Here is an 18041-nt window from a genome sequence, read left to right on the forward strand (position 1 = left end):
CAACTGTGGGTTTTTATCATTCAGAACAATCTTTTGCATCGCTGTCTTGATACTTGGTTAATGCGAACATTTTCCTCAAAGAACGGTAAGAAGCCTAATTTGGCAATGTACAAACATAATTTACTCGAGATACCCAATTACTACAACGCAATTTTAAACTCAATTGCGCAGATTTAAAGCAATAATATAAATTTACCAGTAGTCTCTAAAATAAATCTTGTGTTTCATAACACGGAATAATTGCGCTCATTTCTTGTGGCAAGCCTCACTACACCGTCGAAACTGCAAACTCAGTAATTGACGTCTTTTAAAAAGGTACACAAACGGTAAACAGTATTACTCGATGTTTTTAACTATAATACAACCAAACAGAATGCCACATTCAATCTCCCTCAAATAGCATGCGCTGGGTGTCTTCGAATAATTTGGTTTCTCATACCTGACATGTTACATAAAAAATGCAGTTCTATTCTAACCGCAAGCGAGGTTTTGTGGATATGAATTCCTGGAATGATACTTCGGCTAAAGATTTTAGAACGACAAATATGTGTGAAAAACAAAAACAATTCAAAAAACCAGAGCAAGAACCTCGCTATTTTGGGTGCCCTTCATTTTGCCTTGCAGTGTTTTCTATTTAAGAAATGAGGAACAAAATTGTTGAAAAGTTGCAGGCTACCATCCTAGATTTTGTCGACCAATCACACGCCTGTATATCCGTATTTATACTAATGACAGTAAAGTTTGATCAGTTTATCAGCACCAGCTGTAAATAACCATGGCTGTCTAGGGTGAAATTTACAGTCTAGTAGTATCCCTGCAATGCAGACAACTTCCAAGTAAGATCAAGAAGTATTTAGCATATAAGTAATTGTTCTCGAATGCATTGTCAGATAAGAATGTAATGGGCAATCATCAACCAACCACATACTCAGGGTTGGTTTATCAAATAACGGCAATCGTGAGAACATATTACATCTACATATTGCATAAAGATGAAAACAAAGGCCAACAAAATGCTTGGAAGGTTGGACTGATCATTCAGAGACTGTTTATTTTTCCTACGCTAATGAATCAATCATCTAGAACCAAAGCAGCCAGTATAACGAGTATCCATTTATCTGTAAACAAGACTGTGCCATTATTATAACATAAAAAGTGCTATAGTTTGGATATTTTTATCCTCCTACCAAGTACTATCCTAAACTGATTTTATAGTTTTCAAATGCTTGACTTGTTTTTTCCCCTTTCTAGACAAGGCTATAACATCTAGGCTCCTCTGATCCTTCTATCCTGAACTGATTTGATAGTTAAAACACTGGACTCGTTTATTTTTTAAGTTGGTCTGATCTTTCAAAAAAAATTGGATCCCAAATTTAGTAACATAAAGACTCACCTCTGCCATTTGAACTGGTATGACCACGAAGAATTTCCAAAGGAACAATAAGGGGATTTTGATTGAGATCAGAATAAACCATTCCATGAAAAACATATGCAGTGCAGTCATCTGAACATGAGCAAATAATGGATATGTGCGGTGAAAGATGACATTGTTGATATCTTTTGGGTGACACCTGCAACAATAAAAATAAACCATAGTTATTTTATGTCCTCTACGCCATGTTAGTTTAGTTTTTTCAAATAATGAAATTTTGTAGCTATATATATGAAGTGGCCATGCTAACACAAAGGGAACTCATCATGTTATAATAAATTTAAAATTTCAAACGATATCCCAATTAAACAGGAAATTGTAATTTAAACATAATGAATGGGGGAGCTGTTATCATAATATAACATCAACATAATTTGACACATTCACTGGCATAGCTAATTTTCTAATCAGCTACCACACAAATTGGTAAAGGACATGGAAGGCTTTATATAGCCCAATACTATATAATAAGTTGTGCGTTCACAAGCAGAGAACTACTCTGGCACAAAAAAAAGTAACGAGTTTGCATTCCTTAAATTAGCAGACAAAAAAATACTTACTTAAGAATTTTATATGGTTTAGATGAAAGGTCCATGTCAAACCAACACATCTTGCCCTCTTTGCTACCCACAATTAAATTATCACCTGCATGGAATACATACGACAAACAATTATGATGAGTAACATTCTGCATTTTATGAGTAGAAGAGGAAGTGATTACAATATAATTCTATGACAACAATAATCATACCTCCAGGATGAACTGCAATAGACGAGGCTTCACAAAGCCCAGTATCAAGCTTTTTTATGACCTTAGTTTTTAATAAATCATACACACGAACGTTCTTTTTCGTACAAACAAAGAAGATGGAACGGGATGGATGGAAGGTTGACCTAACAGCAAGTCCATGTAATTTGAAAGGAAGTTTTTGCGTAAGCTTCTTGGATAACTGGTGTATCAAAACTGCTCTGGACTCACGTAAAGAAATTGTCAAGGAAAAAACCAACCAACCCCTTAGTTTAATATATTTATATCCCTCTAAATTTCATATAATTCAGTCAGAAAACAATTCAGCTAAAAATTTGGTAATCAAGAACTAGTTCAATACGATTTGTTTTCAGTAAATTCCATAGGTAAAGAAACCACATTCTAAACACAGCCATTAATGATGCATGGCATGCAACAGGAGGAATAACACGACAAATAGCAGCTCAAGGCCAAAAGGTTATGTTATTCTAATTGAAGTTAAAAGCCAGCCATGCCTAGTGCTGTGTTGAACAAAATAAGATTCCCTTGCCATCAAGATATGTTGCACTAATATTTGTGCAATGAAAGCACGTGCACATTTATTTGCATACACCCAACAATAACAAAAGTCAATAATATACCAAAAAATATAAAGGAAAAAAATCATAAACAATCATCACCAGAGACATGTAGTGTTGAGCAATAAACCAATGAATAATTAGGTATGCATAAATTGATCAGAAGAAACACTTAAAAAGGATATCTGTTGGCATCACTGTTGAAAAGTAGTCACCTTTCCGGTGCCATTCTACAGCAGTAACTGTCTGCAAAAACAAATCTACAAATGTTTAATTGAACAACTACAGAAATTCAATCAACAAGTGAACCAAGATGGAAATGGAAACAAATGTGAAAACACCTTGAAGTGCCTTAACCTTAAACCCATATGTTTGTCATCTTTAAGCCAGCTTACACTAGGTGCTTTATCACCTGCAAACTCGGGCATGATTAGAAAAAAAAACAAAACCACGATTCTGGGACATAAAATCTCATAAGCATTGATATAAATAACAAATCAACATTCACCCAAGTGACCAGTTAGGTTTAAACTTTAAGCCGATCCCCCTTCCAATAAAAAGCTCAGTTGGGGTTCATAGGCCAACTTGAGAGTTTGGATCTCTTGGAGCCTTCTATTGAATGTTTAGATCAAAACCAAAGTGACAAAAGCACTGACCAGAGTCATCTGATGCTGTTGAAGAGTCAATCCAGAGAAGCTCCTTAATCTGGTTCTGCAATTCTTCATCCCCCAAACCAGTGTTCAGTAGAAGTACATCTTGTCCCCTAAAACCAAAGATTTACCATTGATTTATTTTCACAATCAAACCATATATAAACATTAAGAATTTTATAGAACAAAAGGTATATGACTCTTAATAGCCAATAAAATCAGACTTACGCAGAAACAGCTAGAATATGCATATCAGGCAGAGGATTCCAGGAAACACAGCTGACAGCTTCACCAACTTCCCACCGCCTAAGACATCTGCCAGTTTCAACCTCCCAGACACGGACAGTTCCATCACTTGAACCTGAGCAGATAGCAGAAAAGTTAGAGACCCATCTCCATCCTTCCTAAATTGAAACAGCAATATATGTCATCAATATTCATACCTGAAGCCATCCATTGCCCTGAAGCTTCAATGGAAATTGATGTAACAGAATCTTCATGGCCTTTATACTCAATATAGCATGTTACGGGATAAGGCTTAAGCTCCTTTCGACTCGGAAGCTTTGGCTTAAAGATTCAGGATCAATATTAAGCTAGAACACGAAAAGAAAAGAAAAAGTGAACAAACTATACCAATTATAGTATACACACATTCGCACCAAAAATCAAATCAGTAAACTAGTTCTCTGACAGATATTTCACTCACGCGCTTTTTCCGAACTCAAGGGCACAAGTACAGATCCAAACAACGTTCAAAGGATTCCTTCATAGCATTCTCATATGAAGGGATGCTCCTCATAGACGTAAACCTGACCAAGTAACATTTATTAGCCCGACACTACAGAAAGAAGGGAGTAAAAACGTTTGCCCTGAAACAAAGTACCTTTTTGGAATAAACTTAGGACGGTCTTCCTCAAACATCAATTGATAAGAATTTATCTCCTCTTGAGTTGGAATGTACTCTAAAGGAGGATTATAAGATTCATCATGGCCTACAAAATGAAATTATGTTATCAATCACCAAGGTACACCAAAATCAGAAGCAAAAACAAATATTATCTATTAGTAGATTTTGGCTCTCCAAAATGTAAGTCGCGGTTAATACCAGGTAATTTCTGCTTAGGGGCAGGAATGTAAGCCAAATGATTTGATTTTTCTGTCGAACCAGAATCATCTCCCCACAAGAGATATGGACCATCTTCCTCTTTTGGTTTGTCAAAAGTAATTGTTCCCTTGCGAATTGCTCTAACATATTGTACAACCTGTAGAATCACGGAAGTTTAAAAGTGATAAGAAAAATCAATTTGTTTCCAATGTCCTCCTGAACATCTCCACATTAGTAAACAAAGGAATGGTTACCTTTTTAGCTTCCCACTTTGAAGGAATAAACCTCCTTTTTGGTTCAGGAGCATTAGACAATGGATGCTTGGCATCTTCCCATTTATACCAGTCAACATAATCCTGAATATTACATAGGAGAGATGAAATTTAGGAAGAAAACTGTCCACACTAATTATATTTAAAATTGTACTCAAAATCCCTAAAAATTAAAATAAGATGGAAACTAAACACATACCGGATAAGGATCAAAGTCAGAATGTGGTGCCTGTTCTTGAGCAGTCTACGGACAAGTTTGATTTCATCTTTTGTCAGCTCAACTACCTCATCATTGTACTCATCATAGATTTTCCGCCTTCAATGTTTAAGAATGTAGACAGATCAAATATGTTTCTAGAAGGACAGTAACATTAACAAACTATAAAATAATATTCCCCCACAGATGTACGTGCTATACTTATAACAAGAGAAAAGGAAACCAATAAGAAATAATTTCATAATAGGACTCGTGCAAAAACAAGCTATTTTGCCCTTGTAACCCAACCACAAAATACCATGGTCATACTTATCTTGTAATCCATGGCTGATGGAAAAGTTCAAAACCAAGTGGCTAATATATAAAAGATTGAAAAAATTAAACCCATAAATTTCAAGTTCTTAGACTATATGTCCTGGTATTTCCATCAGAACATGTAGGATTCTACCAATTTTTCCACTATTAGACTTTGGTAGACATATTTAGTGTGCATTTGGTTGAACCCATTTTGAATAAATGATTGACTATTTTCCCCAGCTTCCTATAATAGTTCTTCACTGTTTATTTATTGAAAATTACCCAATTTACCTTCTTTAATGTATTGTAATCTGTTCTGCTTAGGGGCATAGGGTTTAAAAAATAACAATGCTAATTCAAAATTTAGGCCTCAACATAATAGAAAGGATACCAAATGTAACGTCTCAAAGAAAATATTATATACATCGAGGAACATACTCTCTGTGTGTACTGAGTAGATGGATGTAAAGTTGAGTGTTGGTGTTTACAAGCATTATGAGAAGAAAAGAATACAATAATGGAAATTGAAATGAAGGAAATAAGTAGCACAGGAGGAATGAAACTAACCAACTCTTAGAATCGTCAACGTTTGCAAGAAATGAATCTAACTTGTCTTGCTTTTCCTTTTTCTTGATCTTCTTGCCCTTTATGTCGTATCCAATATGAGGTTCATCCTCATACCACTTCAAAGGTACATCTCCGATAGTGTTTCGAGGAGCCACCTATAAAGGAACACAAATGGCGTAAGCATAACACAGCTTCTTAGAATGAGGCAAAATCCAATACGTGAGCCTGTTTCAGAAGACAATGACAGTGATCACCTCATCCTCGGAGGAGTCACTCTCAGCTCCTGGCTGATGGAGGTCAGAGCTCTCATTTCCACTGCCTTCACCATTGACAATGTCCTGCAACGATTTCTTCAACTCGTTACTTATGGTAACAAAAGCAACAACGCGGCCTTCTCGCTAAAGATGCCATGTTATTAAGAACAGAAGGCAGTTTACCTCGTCTACAGAAGATTCAGTTCCTTCGGCTTCTAAATCGCCGGACCTACCATTCTCAGGGGAACCTTCTTCGAACTCTGATTCAGCTTGCGAATCCATCTGCAGAAGAGTCCTACAAACAGAATACACAAGTACACTTCTAGCATTAGTATATAGTCACAGTTACAAAAAGTTATATGAAGTCAGAATTCCTTGAGAATAGCACCTCGTAGTCAGAGTCAGAATCGGATACTGATGGCGAAGGAACCTTATCAGAAGGCAATGGAGCTTCTTCTTCGTGGACGTCGTTTTTCGGCATCGTCTTCTTCTTCCCCTTCATTTTCAAAGTTAGGGCGCGTTAGGGTTTTGTTTGAGGAGGGAAAGCGCTTTGATTTCCCACGCCTTTGCTTTTTTGTTAGGCCCAATCTTCATAAAACTCTGCCTTTAGAAAATAAAATTGTACCCTAAGCAATATAGGAATCATAGTATGATTTTTTTTAAGCAAATCAAATTATATATCTGCACTTTAAAATGTAAAAATATATATATAAATCTTAAATTACATAATTTTGTTGATTTAGTTTTAATTATTTGTTGTAAGGTTTAATGTTAACATCTTAATAACGTTAAGTTTTATGAAATTATATAATTCTTCATTTTTTTCCTTTTTTTTACATTTTTAATGTATATATTTTATATTCTTATTTTATTTTTAAATTATGTTTTAAATTTATAATGAAATATATAAATAGTTTTATCTTATATTCTTATTTTACCTTTAATTATGTTTTAAATAAAACAGTAGATAATTTTTAACATTGATGAAGGGTGCCTTTTACTTCCTTTTTTTATGCAATTCTGTTTACTTTTATTTTTGAAGTAATTGATTTTTAAATTAAATAAATACTCGTGATAAAAAAATTATTTACACCACAAAAAAACAAAAAACAACTCACTCTTTTTTATCAAAAATATTTATAATTCAATAATATTTGTATTTGAATCATTATTATAATAATAATTCTTTTATTATAAAAAATAGACACGTACACATGTATTTCTAATCTATAAAAGACATACGTGTTTAATATTTTTGTTAAACTTCTAATTACAATTTAAAATAAAAAATATATATCTAAATAGTAAAAAGTGGTTACCTTTTTTAATAATGTAACTACAATTATTAATTTATTTTCATATATATATTGAGATAGAAATAAGAAAAACAAAGACAGACTTAGTTATCTCGTATTTATTTATTTATTTCGTTTTTTATTTTAGGATAATGATACTTGAACAATCTTTTTTGACAACATTTAGACACAGGACAGGTGTCTAAATGAGATTGGTTCACGTGGAAAATCAAAATGAAAATGAAATCTGACGTGGAAAGGGGGTGGGCAGGGTTTTCAAGATCTGCGTTTCAAATTTGAAATTGATTTTGGAAGAATTGTAGAGAGAGAAGCGCGAAGGTTGAGAGGGAGACTGTGACCTAGAGAGAGAGGCCGAGAGAGTTGGAGAAAGGGAGTTCGAGAGAGAGAGTGGTCCGACGGAGTGGTTGCCGGAGTGCCCGCCGGACAACGTTGAAGGGTACCGATTCACGGTCGCCGGTACCGATTGATGGCCGTTACCGATTCACGGTCGCCGGTACCGATTGATGGCCGTTACCGATTCACGGCCGCCGCAGCTCCGATGTTGGCCAACGAAGCGAAGTTTATAAGAGATTTTCAATCTCATTTTTTCAAGTTAATACTCAAAGGAAGTTTATAAGAGATTTTCAATCTCATTTTTTCAAGTTCATCACTCAATGCATATTCTCCATTTCTTCCGTAATCAAGCTCAAAAATATGGTTTCTATTTAAATACATAAAAATCCTAAATTTATGAAAATATAATATAACTCAACATACCTTTTTCTTGTCTTAATAAACTTCATCCTCGTGATCAACTTCCTCCATTGCAACAATACCTACGCTACCAAATAAGATCCAAAAATATTAGAATAACAACGTATCATACATAACCAAAATCATCCACAAACAACATCATACATATATTATACATTCATTCCACTCAAATAAAAAAACGAACCTTGAGTCAACGTGTGCCGGTTGGAACACACGAAGAAAAATGTGTGGGTGGGACTAACAACCCGGAAAACCCCTCTTTTTCGTACACTCCGACGGCACTCCGGCGATGCTCCGGCGGTGAATGCAAAGGTCCGGCACAGGGAGGGAAGCAGGTGGGACGAATCGAGACTCAGAACGCGCCCCTAGTTCGCTGGGTCGGAGGGAAGTTGGCCAACGTCGGAGCTGCGGCGGCCGTGAATCGGAACCGGCTGGAGGGGTTGAATAGCTCCGACACGGCCTTCAACGTTGTCCGGCGGCACTCCGGCAAGCACTCCGTCGGACCTCTCTCTCTCGAACTCCCTTTCTCCAACTCTCTCGGCCTCTCTCTCTAGGTCACAGTCTCCCTCTCAACCTTCGCGCTTCTCTCTCTACAATTCTTCCAAAATCAATTTCAAATTTGAAACGCAGATCTTGAAAACCCTGCCCACTCCCTTTCCACGTCAGATTTCATTTTCATTTTGATTTTCCACGTGAACCAATCTCATTTAGACACCTGTCCCGTGTCTAAATGTTGTCAAAAAAGGTTGTTCAAAGTATCATTATCCATGATAATAATAATAGAGGTACAGAAGATGTACATGAAAAAGGTTAGGTGGCACTGAATTTGCATGCAAACACTGACAGAGTGAGTTACATTACTCTTCCTCGCTTCAGCCTCTGCCACGCAACACAACCACTACACTAACACATTCTTCTTTCTTTCTCACCGATTGTCATTCATGATTTGTTCTTTCTTTACAAAATTAATCTGCAAATAAGTAAATAGCTTGGGTTGGAAGATGAACCCTCAGAGTCTTTTGGCTTCTGCGGCCATAAACATAGGGTTGGCCTTCCTCATTCTCTCGCTCTTCTCCGTTCTCAAGAAGCAGCCTTCCAATGCTTCCGTCTACTACGCTCGCCCTCTCTCTCACCGCCGTCAAATTCCCGTTCACTTTCCTTCCTCGCCTCTGCGCCGTTTCCTTCCCTCCCTCGATTGGGTTTTCCGCGCGTTCAGTGTGACCGAAGCTGAGATCCTCGACGCTCATGGCCTCGATTCTCTTGTTATCATCAGACTCTTCAAATTCGGGTAAGTTCATCTTCCCACTTCCTCTCTCAGGTTTTTTCACATACACTTTCTCTTCTTTCGTTCTTCCCTCTATTTAGCTTTTGTTTAGCGCGTGTTTCTTCCGTCGACTCAATCTGCCACTTATTAACACATTAAGGTTATATTCAAGCCAAATCTAGCAGATTTCAGACTACCTATAAAAGTTTTTTTTTTTCATTTCTTTTAAAAAACAATTTAGCATTTATTTTTCAATATGAACCCATTCATTGTAGAGGATATTCATGAAATTGAATTCTTGTCCCTGATTCGCGTATCTAGTTATGTCAGTAAAATTTTGTAAATTTTGGATTTTTTTTATTTGTAGGGTTTTTATTCCAAAATAGGTATAAAAAATTCAAAACTAAAAGAAAATAAAAATAAAATAAATAGTTAAAAAGAGTAAATTTAAATAATTAATTAAATATATAAAAGTTAATTTTTTTATTGATTTTAGATAAGGAATTAACATATTTAAGTTGAATTTGATTTTAAAATATTATTTAGAAGTAAATTTTTGTTAAATATATAAAAAAACTAGTAAAAAATATAATTATGATTATAAACTTGACTAAAATATAATAGAATAATTTAAATAAAATAAATATTATTATTGATGATTAAAAATTAGATATAAAGTTTAGTTAATTTATTAATTTCTTTTGTTATGTGATGATAAATAATTTTAAAAATCTTAAATATATTTTGAAATTATTTAAAATAATTATTAAAAGTATAGTTGACAATAGAAAATTGACCAACTGTTCGGTCAACTACTATTCGGACGGTCAACCAAGTTGACAACAAGTCTCAACCCGGACTATCATCTAATAGACCGGGGCCGGATTATCAACCAAATAGTCCATACGATCATCTAATGGATCGGTCTGAACAAGGGCAAAGTAGATTAATTCTAAAATCGATTAACTCAAATTTAAAGTATAATTATTTACTGTTGGATTGTAATTAGGCTAATCTTAATAAAAAATCTACCAAAATATTTATAAAATCTACCAAAAAATTTATAAATAAAGATTTGAAGTAAGAAAATAGATTATGCATTAAAATTGATAGAAAGGTTACGGTCAAAGACTAGTATTTTGATTTGTGAAATGAGAAAGAAAAGAGGTTTATCTTATGGAATAACAAATTACCTTAATATCCAATGTTTAACATTCATGCTGCTGCACTGTAATAATAACATGCAATAATAACGCTGCCGTTATTGTATTTTGCTTAATTTTACTATTTTATTCTTATGTTTATATTTACTATTATTTTTGTGTTTGCAGCATTAAGTTTTTCCTCGTGTGTTCTCTTGTTGGATTGGTGGTTCTTCTCCCTGTCAATTATGGTGCCCAGGAGGTTCAAAATGGGAGTTACTTTACAATGGATTCTTTCACAATATCTAATGTTAAAATAGGTTCAAATAGGTAAGGTTGTTTTGGAAGATTTAGACAGGGTTACTTGTATGATGATCCTTTGTTTGGTAGAGTTTATGTACTTTGATTTTTCACTCCCCTACTATGGAAGTCTAAAAGAAATGGCTTTTGTGAATTGGGCATGTTAATTTTGAATCTCTAACCACAAAAGTTTAGGGGTTTGAATCAAAGCAATGTTGACAAAACCATGATTTTTTTTATGAAAAGAATATCATTAATGGAAGTCAAATAGAATATTTGAGAAGAAAATGTTAAATTTTGTTAACAGATAATACCTTCAATATATTTACTATTCAACAATTCTGTTTCCTCATGTGATTTTCCTTTCTAATGCCAGGTGCAGGGAATTTAACTACAAGAAAAGTGTGACTTTTTTTATTAATGCTTTTTCCAGATATGATGTGTCAGATCATGTCATAGTGAAAATCTTACTAGCCTTGGGAACCCAAAGCTTAGGTTAATTTGTGGGGATATTTATTTTTGCCCAATCACTACGGATGTTAAATATAGAAGTCACACCTCTTATGCATTTGTGTTTCAATTTATAATGCTTAACCAATAAGTAAACAATAGCATTTATAGATGGCTAATAACATTTATAATGCTCCACTTTCAGTTTTAAATCCTTGTGCAATTGTGTTTTGTTTCCTGCACATTTGATTTCTTCCATTATGCCATTAATTGGTTTCACGCTCTCAGCATAATCTTATTTTCTTATTAGATAAGGAGAAATAGACTATTGCCCCCAAGTCTGATATTATAGATAAGGTGAGAGATTGTTTGCCTCATTTTGGAGTTGTTCAATAATCAACTGTCTTGTTATAAAGCTGGTTATGAACACTTCACTACAATACAACCCTTGCATTTAGAAAACGTTTCAATAAAAAACTTGATTGTTATTTTGGTGTTTTGCCATGTTTGAAGCTGACTTCCCCATGTTCCAAGCTGATAGTTTTATTTTCTTTTTTTTTTCAATCATACACTATCAATGTTAGATTTACTTCATTGTGCAATAGGTTAACGGTTGTGGTGCCCTGCAATCTTTTCCTCTTCAATTTATTGTCAAATCTCTTTTAATAATCTTCAATCCTGGACTAGGTAACAGGTCATGATTTTTATTGTTGTATGTTCATTTTCTGATCTTGTTATAGCATTTATCATTTAGACCAAATGTAATTCTGACTCAAATTTAGGTGACAGCATTAAAAATGATCTGTTTCATGATTTTCTAACAGGCTTTGGGTGCACTTTGTTTGCTTGTGTTTTATATCTTTTTACGGGATGTTCCTACTATACAAGGTGAAATTCTCTGTTCGATTACTATTGCCATTATTGTATGAAAACACTTATTGGAAGAATGGTTTACCTTTTACAGACAATAATGCTCCAATAGTGTTAGACAAGTAGTGATACTCAGCAAACTTAGTGTTTAGTCAAGTTAACATTATTATTTCCTTTATGCAAAACCAGGAATACAATGAAATTTTGATTAGAAGGATTCAGCAAATTCAAAAGTTAAAAGATAGGCCTGATCAATTTACTGTGCTAGTTCGTGAAATTCCATTATGCATGGAACACAAGGCTCGTGACTGTTGCGTTGATCATTTCTTCAGGAGACATTATCCAAACACTTACCTTTCCTACCAAATGGTGTACGAAACTGAAGAACTTGAGGAATCGGTGGTAAGGCATGCCGTCAGGCACTGTCACAATTTACAATTTTGATTTCTTAAATATGATATTTATGCATTGCTTCATTGTAATTTATTCTTATTATGCTACAGACTAATCATGAGCATTGGATAAAGATATTATGTGAAAAATAGTATTTGAGATGCTCCTTATTACCTAATTTAGTGTTTATAAGCCATGGTCAATTTTTGAAAGGAAGCTAGTGACATTGATTGTTCTGTAACCTGAGCTGTGAAATCTATAAAGAGCTCTGTAGTCAACTTCCCATGAATTGTATATTTAAGTTCTCAATTGTTCAAAATTGGAATTGGAACAACCCAACCTTAGAAATCCCATGTCAACTAAGAATAAGGTCAAATTATAATATATAAATAGAATGCAATCCTTAAGTTACAACTCGTTTTTGTAAAGTTAAGTATAATGTCATTTGCTAAGATGGTACCATAGCCTTATAGAGCCTAACCTAGTACTTTTATTTCGATCTAGAATATAAGTGTGTCAAGATGAAATTTATTGAACCTTATTAATTGGTAGGATATTCTTTTAATAAAGCACTTTATTTTCCAACACTGGATTTGAAACCAGTTCAGATTTTTCACCTGTAATGGAACGTATATTTTACATGGAAAAAATTATTCTTCAATTCAGACATGGCAGAGATATTTTGTACTTGTTCAAAACATCAAAGAGAACAAATTCAGTTTGAATTTGTCCTGTGTAATGGATCCTCTAACATATATTGTCACATGTAGAGCCATGCAAAGTCCCTTTCAAGAAAAATAGAGGACATGAGAAAGAGTTGTATAGCCAACAAAAGTAACAATAGGTTATCACTCTTGGGTTTATTACATCGAGAGACTTCAAAAGGTGATTCTGATTTGCTCGAGGAAAAGCTTCAAGCCCTTACTCACAAGATCCATCAGTTACAATGCAGAGACATGCTCCAGAAAAAGGTAGCAGCTTTAGCCTGTAGAAACACGTCCATCTCGTTGTGCTTGCGTGTTTCCTCTTCTACAATTCTGGAAGTATTATAAAACAATTTGGTTTTTTATGGAAAAATTAGATGTATTAATGATTAAAAAGGGAAAGTTTTTGTTACAAATCAAAATATTATAAGCTTTTCAATGATGGAGAAGATTCAAATTGCAATATGATAGGACTGGAAATACTTAAGAAAGTATTCTCAGTACATAACTAGAAATATTACGATCCTAATTCTTGAGACATGTTCAAGATATATTTTGGCTAAAAATCCATGTCCATATTATGAGAACATGGGTATCTTTTGCAGTTGTGTGTTCCTATTTGCTTCTTTGAAAATGAAAGTAAAAATTATTTATGAAGGTTGTATTCATTGTGTGATTAAAAAAGCTGAAAAATAAAGTATCTTTAATTGTCTCATACATTAGGAGTTGCCTGTTGCTTTTGTAATATTCAAGTCACGTTCGGGTGCTGCAGCAGCTGCTCATTTGCAACAGCATTCTCATCCACTTCTTTGGATCACTGAACTTGCTCCAGAACCAAGGGATGTTTCATGGAGGAATATGAGAGTATCCTACAAACTAGTTCCACTATATAGACTAGGCGTTGTAATTGCAGCATCTCTTCTTACAATTTTCTTTGCCATTCCAGTTACTGCTGTTCAAGGAATAGCCAAATATGAGAAACTTAAGAAATGGTTTCCTCCGGCCACGGCTGTGCAGCTCATGTGAGAAACATAACTAGTTCTTTCCCTTCTGATAATTAAGAAAATATCACATTTGCTTGAATATTTCATTACATATTGTGGCTAGATCTTGTCAAGTTTTACAGTTTTGTAGCGTTCCTCTTAGCAAAACACTTCTAAAATCTTTATGATAAATTTTCCTGTGACTACTCAATCAATTAATATAAAAGTAAATCAATTTGGTCCTTATGATAGAGAGATTGCAAGGTTTTTCTCATTATAAAAAAGAATAAAGAGTTTTCACAAATAACCTTTTATGCAAACGAACATCTCCTTGTTTAAGTTTGATATCACATGCTTTGTAATTTATTGATTAGTTCCTAACGTAGAAAATAGAGTATTTTGTTTCTTATCTTTTTCTGACTGAGAACAAATTGTCCATTCATCAGACCCGGACTAAGCTCTATAGTGACTGGTTTTCTTCCAAGTGTTGTACTCAAAGCATTTATATATATTGTGCCTTTTACAATGTTTGCTATGGCTAAAATAGCTGGATGTATTGCAAGAAGTAAGGAGGAGATGAAAGCCTGCAACATGGTTTTCTATTTTCTGGTTGGAAATGTGTTCTTCTGGAGTGTGTTATCAGGATCCCTTCTTGATTTAATTGGAGAATTTATTACTCAACCCAAAGCCCTTCCAACTCATCTTGCCGGAGCTGTCTCTGCCCAAGTAAGTATGTTACTTCATTTATGCTACTCTTCATAATAGTTCTGAATCAATAACTGAGCCACATTTTCAAGAACTATTTTAGGCTAAATTATGTTTTTAACATCTTAGACTTGGTGTGAATCCAATTTTGGATTCCCAAATTTCAAAAGTTCATTTGGGTAGTCTAATTTTGCCTAATTTTGTTACATTTGGATAGTCCTCTAATGAGTTTGACTTCTTTCTTCTGTACTCGTTGTAGGCAGATTTCTTTGTGACATACATCTTGACAGATGGTCTCTCTGGATTTTCTTTGGAGGTTCTCCAGCCTGGCATGCTAATTTGGGATATTTTGAAGTCTCGTGTTTATGGCTCTCAAAGAGAGACAAGTCCTTACCTTTATTCATTTCCTTACTTTAGAATAATCCCTTTAGTCTCTCTCTCAGTTCTAATCGGCATAGTGTACGCAGTAGTGGCACCATTGTTGCTACCGTTTCTTATCGTCTACTTCTGTTTGGGCTATGTCGTCTTTGTCAACCAGGTGAGTTTTCTCTGTATCTGCAAACACCCTTTTCATGTGTTTTATAATACAAATTCATAGGCACACTAAAAGATCTGGTCTGTTTAAGATGCTTTACTATGTGATCCTGTGTTAGTCTAAAATTGTCTTGAAAATATTCCGTGTGAGTCGAAGTTCCACATCGGGTAAAGATGATAAAAGATTAAAGACTCATAAATCCAATGTCTCAAGATTTTTAGTTAAAAGTAGTGTTAATGTCTTATGTAGGTTAAACTCAAGTCACAAATATATCAAATTATTAACATTAGAAACAACGCCTCTAAGATTAGATTTAGATTGTATCATGCAAGTTGGCAATAGATGCTATACATATGCAACGGTTGATATTTGATCCTTCTACTACATTATTATTCTGTACTCAAGAAATATCATTATTGTAAGTTTTTCTTATGCTGAATTCTGAAAAGGCACTCACTTGCATGGACAAATATCCAATTCATACACATATTTAGGTATTTTTCATTTTGTCTTCCATGAATGCTGTCTTAAAGACGTGCAAAACTTACCTTTGCAGATTCAGGACGTGTATGAAACTACTTACCAAACATGTGGGCAATATTGGCCGTACATTCATCACTACATTCTCCTTGCAATCATTCTCATGCAGATAACCATGATTGGTTTATTTGGACTGAAGTTAAAACCAGCTGCTTCTATTTCAACCATTCCATTAATCATATTCACATTGATGTTCAATGAGTACTGCAAGATGCGTTTTCTCCCTTCCTTCCACCATTATTCTCTCCTGGTAAAGTTACTAACAATTATTAATGAGGACAAGTCTATGGTTAAAAATAAGACAATGCTAACCAGTAACTTAAGACATGGTTAATAAGACACGGTTAAGAGAATCAAACTATTAAAAAGTTGTTATCATGCATCTCCTCTGTGGTTTCTAATGCATTTTTGTTGTGAATAATCTAAGTTTAAGTTTCATATTAGGTAAAAAAGACAAAGTTAAACATTATATAAGATGAAAGATCCATAAATTTATTGTCTTAAGATTTTGGATTAAAAGTGGTGTCAAATATCTTATGCCTTTTAGACTAAATCATATATATATATATCCTCTCCCTAATAACTCCTTTAGAACCTTAAGCTTTTTGGTTAAAAGTGGTGTTCAATGACTTATACGTGGTAAGACTTATCTCTTCAATAAAAAACCTCCTCAGGTAAAAATATAAACCCATTAGACTTAGAAAAAAAAAACTTTCAATTATTGATTTCTTAACCTATTTTGCCAATGACACAAGTTAAAAAGACCCTTATGAATTAACAAAGTCTGAATAAATTTGAAGCCTATGGTTTCATGTATGATTATGATGTGCATATCTATCTATTCCTGTACACACAGATATTTTGTGTTGCTATATCTTGCTGAAACTGTGTTTATGTTCGTTTAGGATGCTGCTGAAAATGATGAACTTGATGAGAAATGTGGACTATTGGAGTTACATTATGAGAATGCAATGAATGCCTACTGTCCACCAGGTTTACGACCGGTGAATTTCATGGCATCAGAGTCCAGCTCCACACCCTTGGTTTCTTCCTGATAATTCATTTTGCATTTATGTTTTATTTATTTTCAGTAGAAAAAAAACCACAATCAAGGAATAATAGGAAGTGCAGAAGAAAGGGCATGGTCAATTCAAGGAATCTGAGGGAAGTTTTTAGGAATCCATGCATTACATCTTCCCTTTGCTTTTAAAATTTTAGCTATTAAACTTGTTTCTAATATTTTATTTTATAACAACAAAGGTTTTCCTTTTGTGAGAGTTTGTAGATTTAGTTTTTAATATGCTTCTGAAGAAAATACTAATTATTTTATTTTAGTTTGCTTTTAACTAAGTTATAATATCAATTTATTTTGTTTAAATATTAATAATTGACTTATTTATCAACATTCTTAGAGTGGAAGAAATGAGATATGATAAACTTAAGGTGAAGTTTGCACTCAAGTGCTTTTGATACATAACCTTTTTATAATATTGTCCTATAATTTTATTACCCTTGAATTACCTAGCATAATCTCGATGAGATACTTATAAATATAGCATGCCACGTTATAACAATTAATGTGGCAATACTATTAATTCAACAACAACAACAACGTAACTAAGTGATTGTGAAAATTAAATTACCTTCAAATATGAATATAAAGTTTTAAAATAATAAAGAAATTTACATTTAATTTGATTTTATTGAACTTATAGAATTAAAAAAATTGTCTTTATTTCACATGATGCAATAGCTCGTTTCCGTTATTTTTCACTTATTTTATTATCAGTTTCCATGACCACGGTTAAACATAGGTTAAGATGAGAAGTTACTTTCAACTTCTCTTCTGAAAGCAATTTCAACAACTTATAATTGTTAAAGATTTTTTTTTTTTTGGGATTTTTTTGGGGGAAATTTTTGTTTTTTTAAATTTATTATCACTTATTACATTTTAATATAATAATTA

The 18041-nt window shown here is 33.7% G+C and overlaps 1 protein-coding gene and 1 pseudogene across 2 annotated transcripts; one reads left to right on the forward strand and one right to left on the reverse strand.

The window, feature by feature from the left end:
• Nucleotides 1-249: 249 nt before the first annotated feature.
• On the reverse strand, nt 250-6640 carry LOC148201325 (ribosome biogenesis protein BOP1 homolog; annotated as a pseudogene). The gene is made up of 18 exons (XR_015785014.1): nt 6509-6640; nt 6304-6415; nt 6121-6204; nt 5867-6021; nt 4985-5101; nt 4768-4869; nt 4514-4670; nt 4292-4400; nt 4115-4217; nt 3852-4001; nt 3637-3769; nt 3415-3521; nt 3100-3170; nt 2944-3004; nt 2184-2411; nt 1993-2077; nt 1394-1571; nt 250-814 (listed from the first exon to the last, which is right to left on the reverse strand). The product of XR_015785014.1 is annotated as a ribosome biogenesis protein BOP1 homolog (transcript).
• Nucleotides 6641-8891: 2251 nt separating this feature from the next.
• On the forward strand, nt 8892-17352 carry LOC124820101 (hyperosmolality-gated Ca2+ permeable channel 2.5). Its single transcript, XM_047291732.2, has 10 exons — nt 8892-9477; nt 10785-10925; nt 12170-12233; nt 12405-12617; nt 13379-13579; nt 14036-14334; nt 14742-15021; nt 15260-15538; nt 16092-16325; nt 16981-17352. Exons 1-10 carry the CDS (start codon nt 9191-9193, stop codon nt 17128-17130), a joined length of 2148 nt encoding a protein of 715 aa, XP_047147688.2. The 5' UTR covers nt 8892-9190; the 3' UTR covers nt 17131-17352.
• The last annotated feature ends 689 nt before the right edge of the window (nt 17353-18041 follow it).

This window comes from Vigna umbellata, chromosome 3, assembly GCF_029865625.1.
Source record: "Vigna umbellata cultivar VRB3 chromosome 3, Vumbellata_1.0, whole genome shotgun sequence".
NCBI lineage: Eukaryota > Viridiplantae > Streptophyta > Magnoliopsida > Fabales > Fabaceae > Vigna > Vigna umbellata.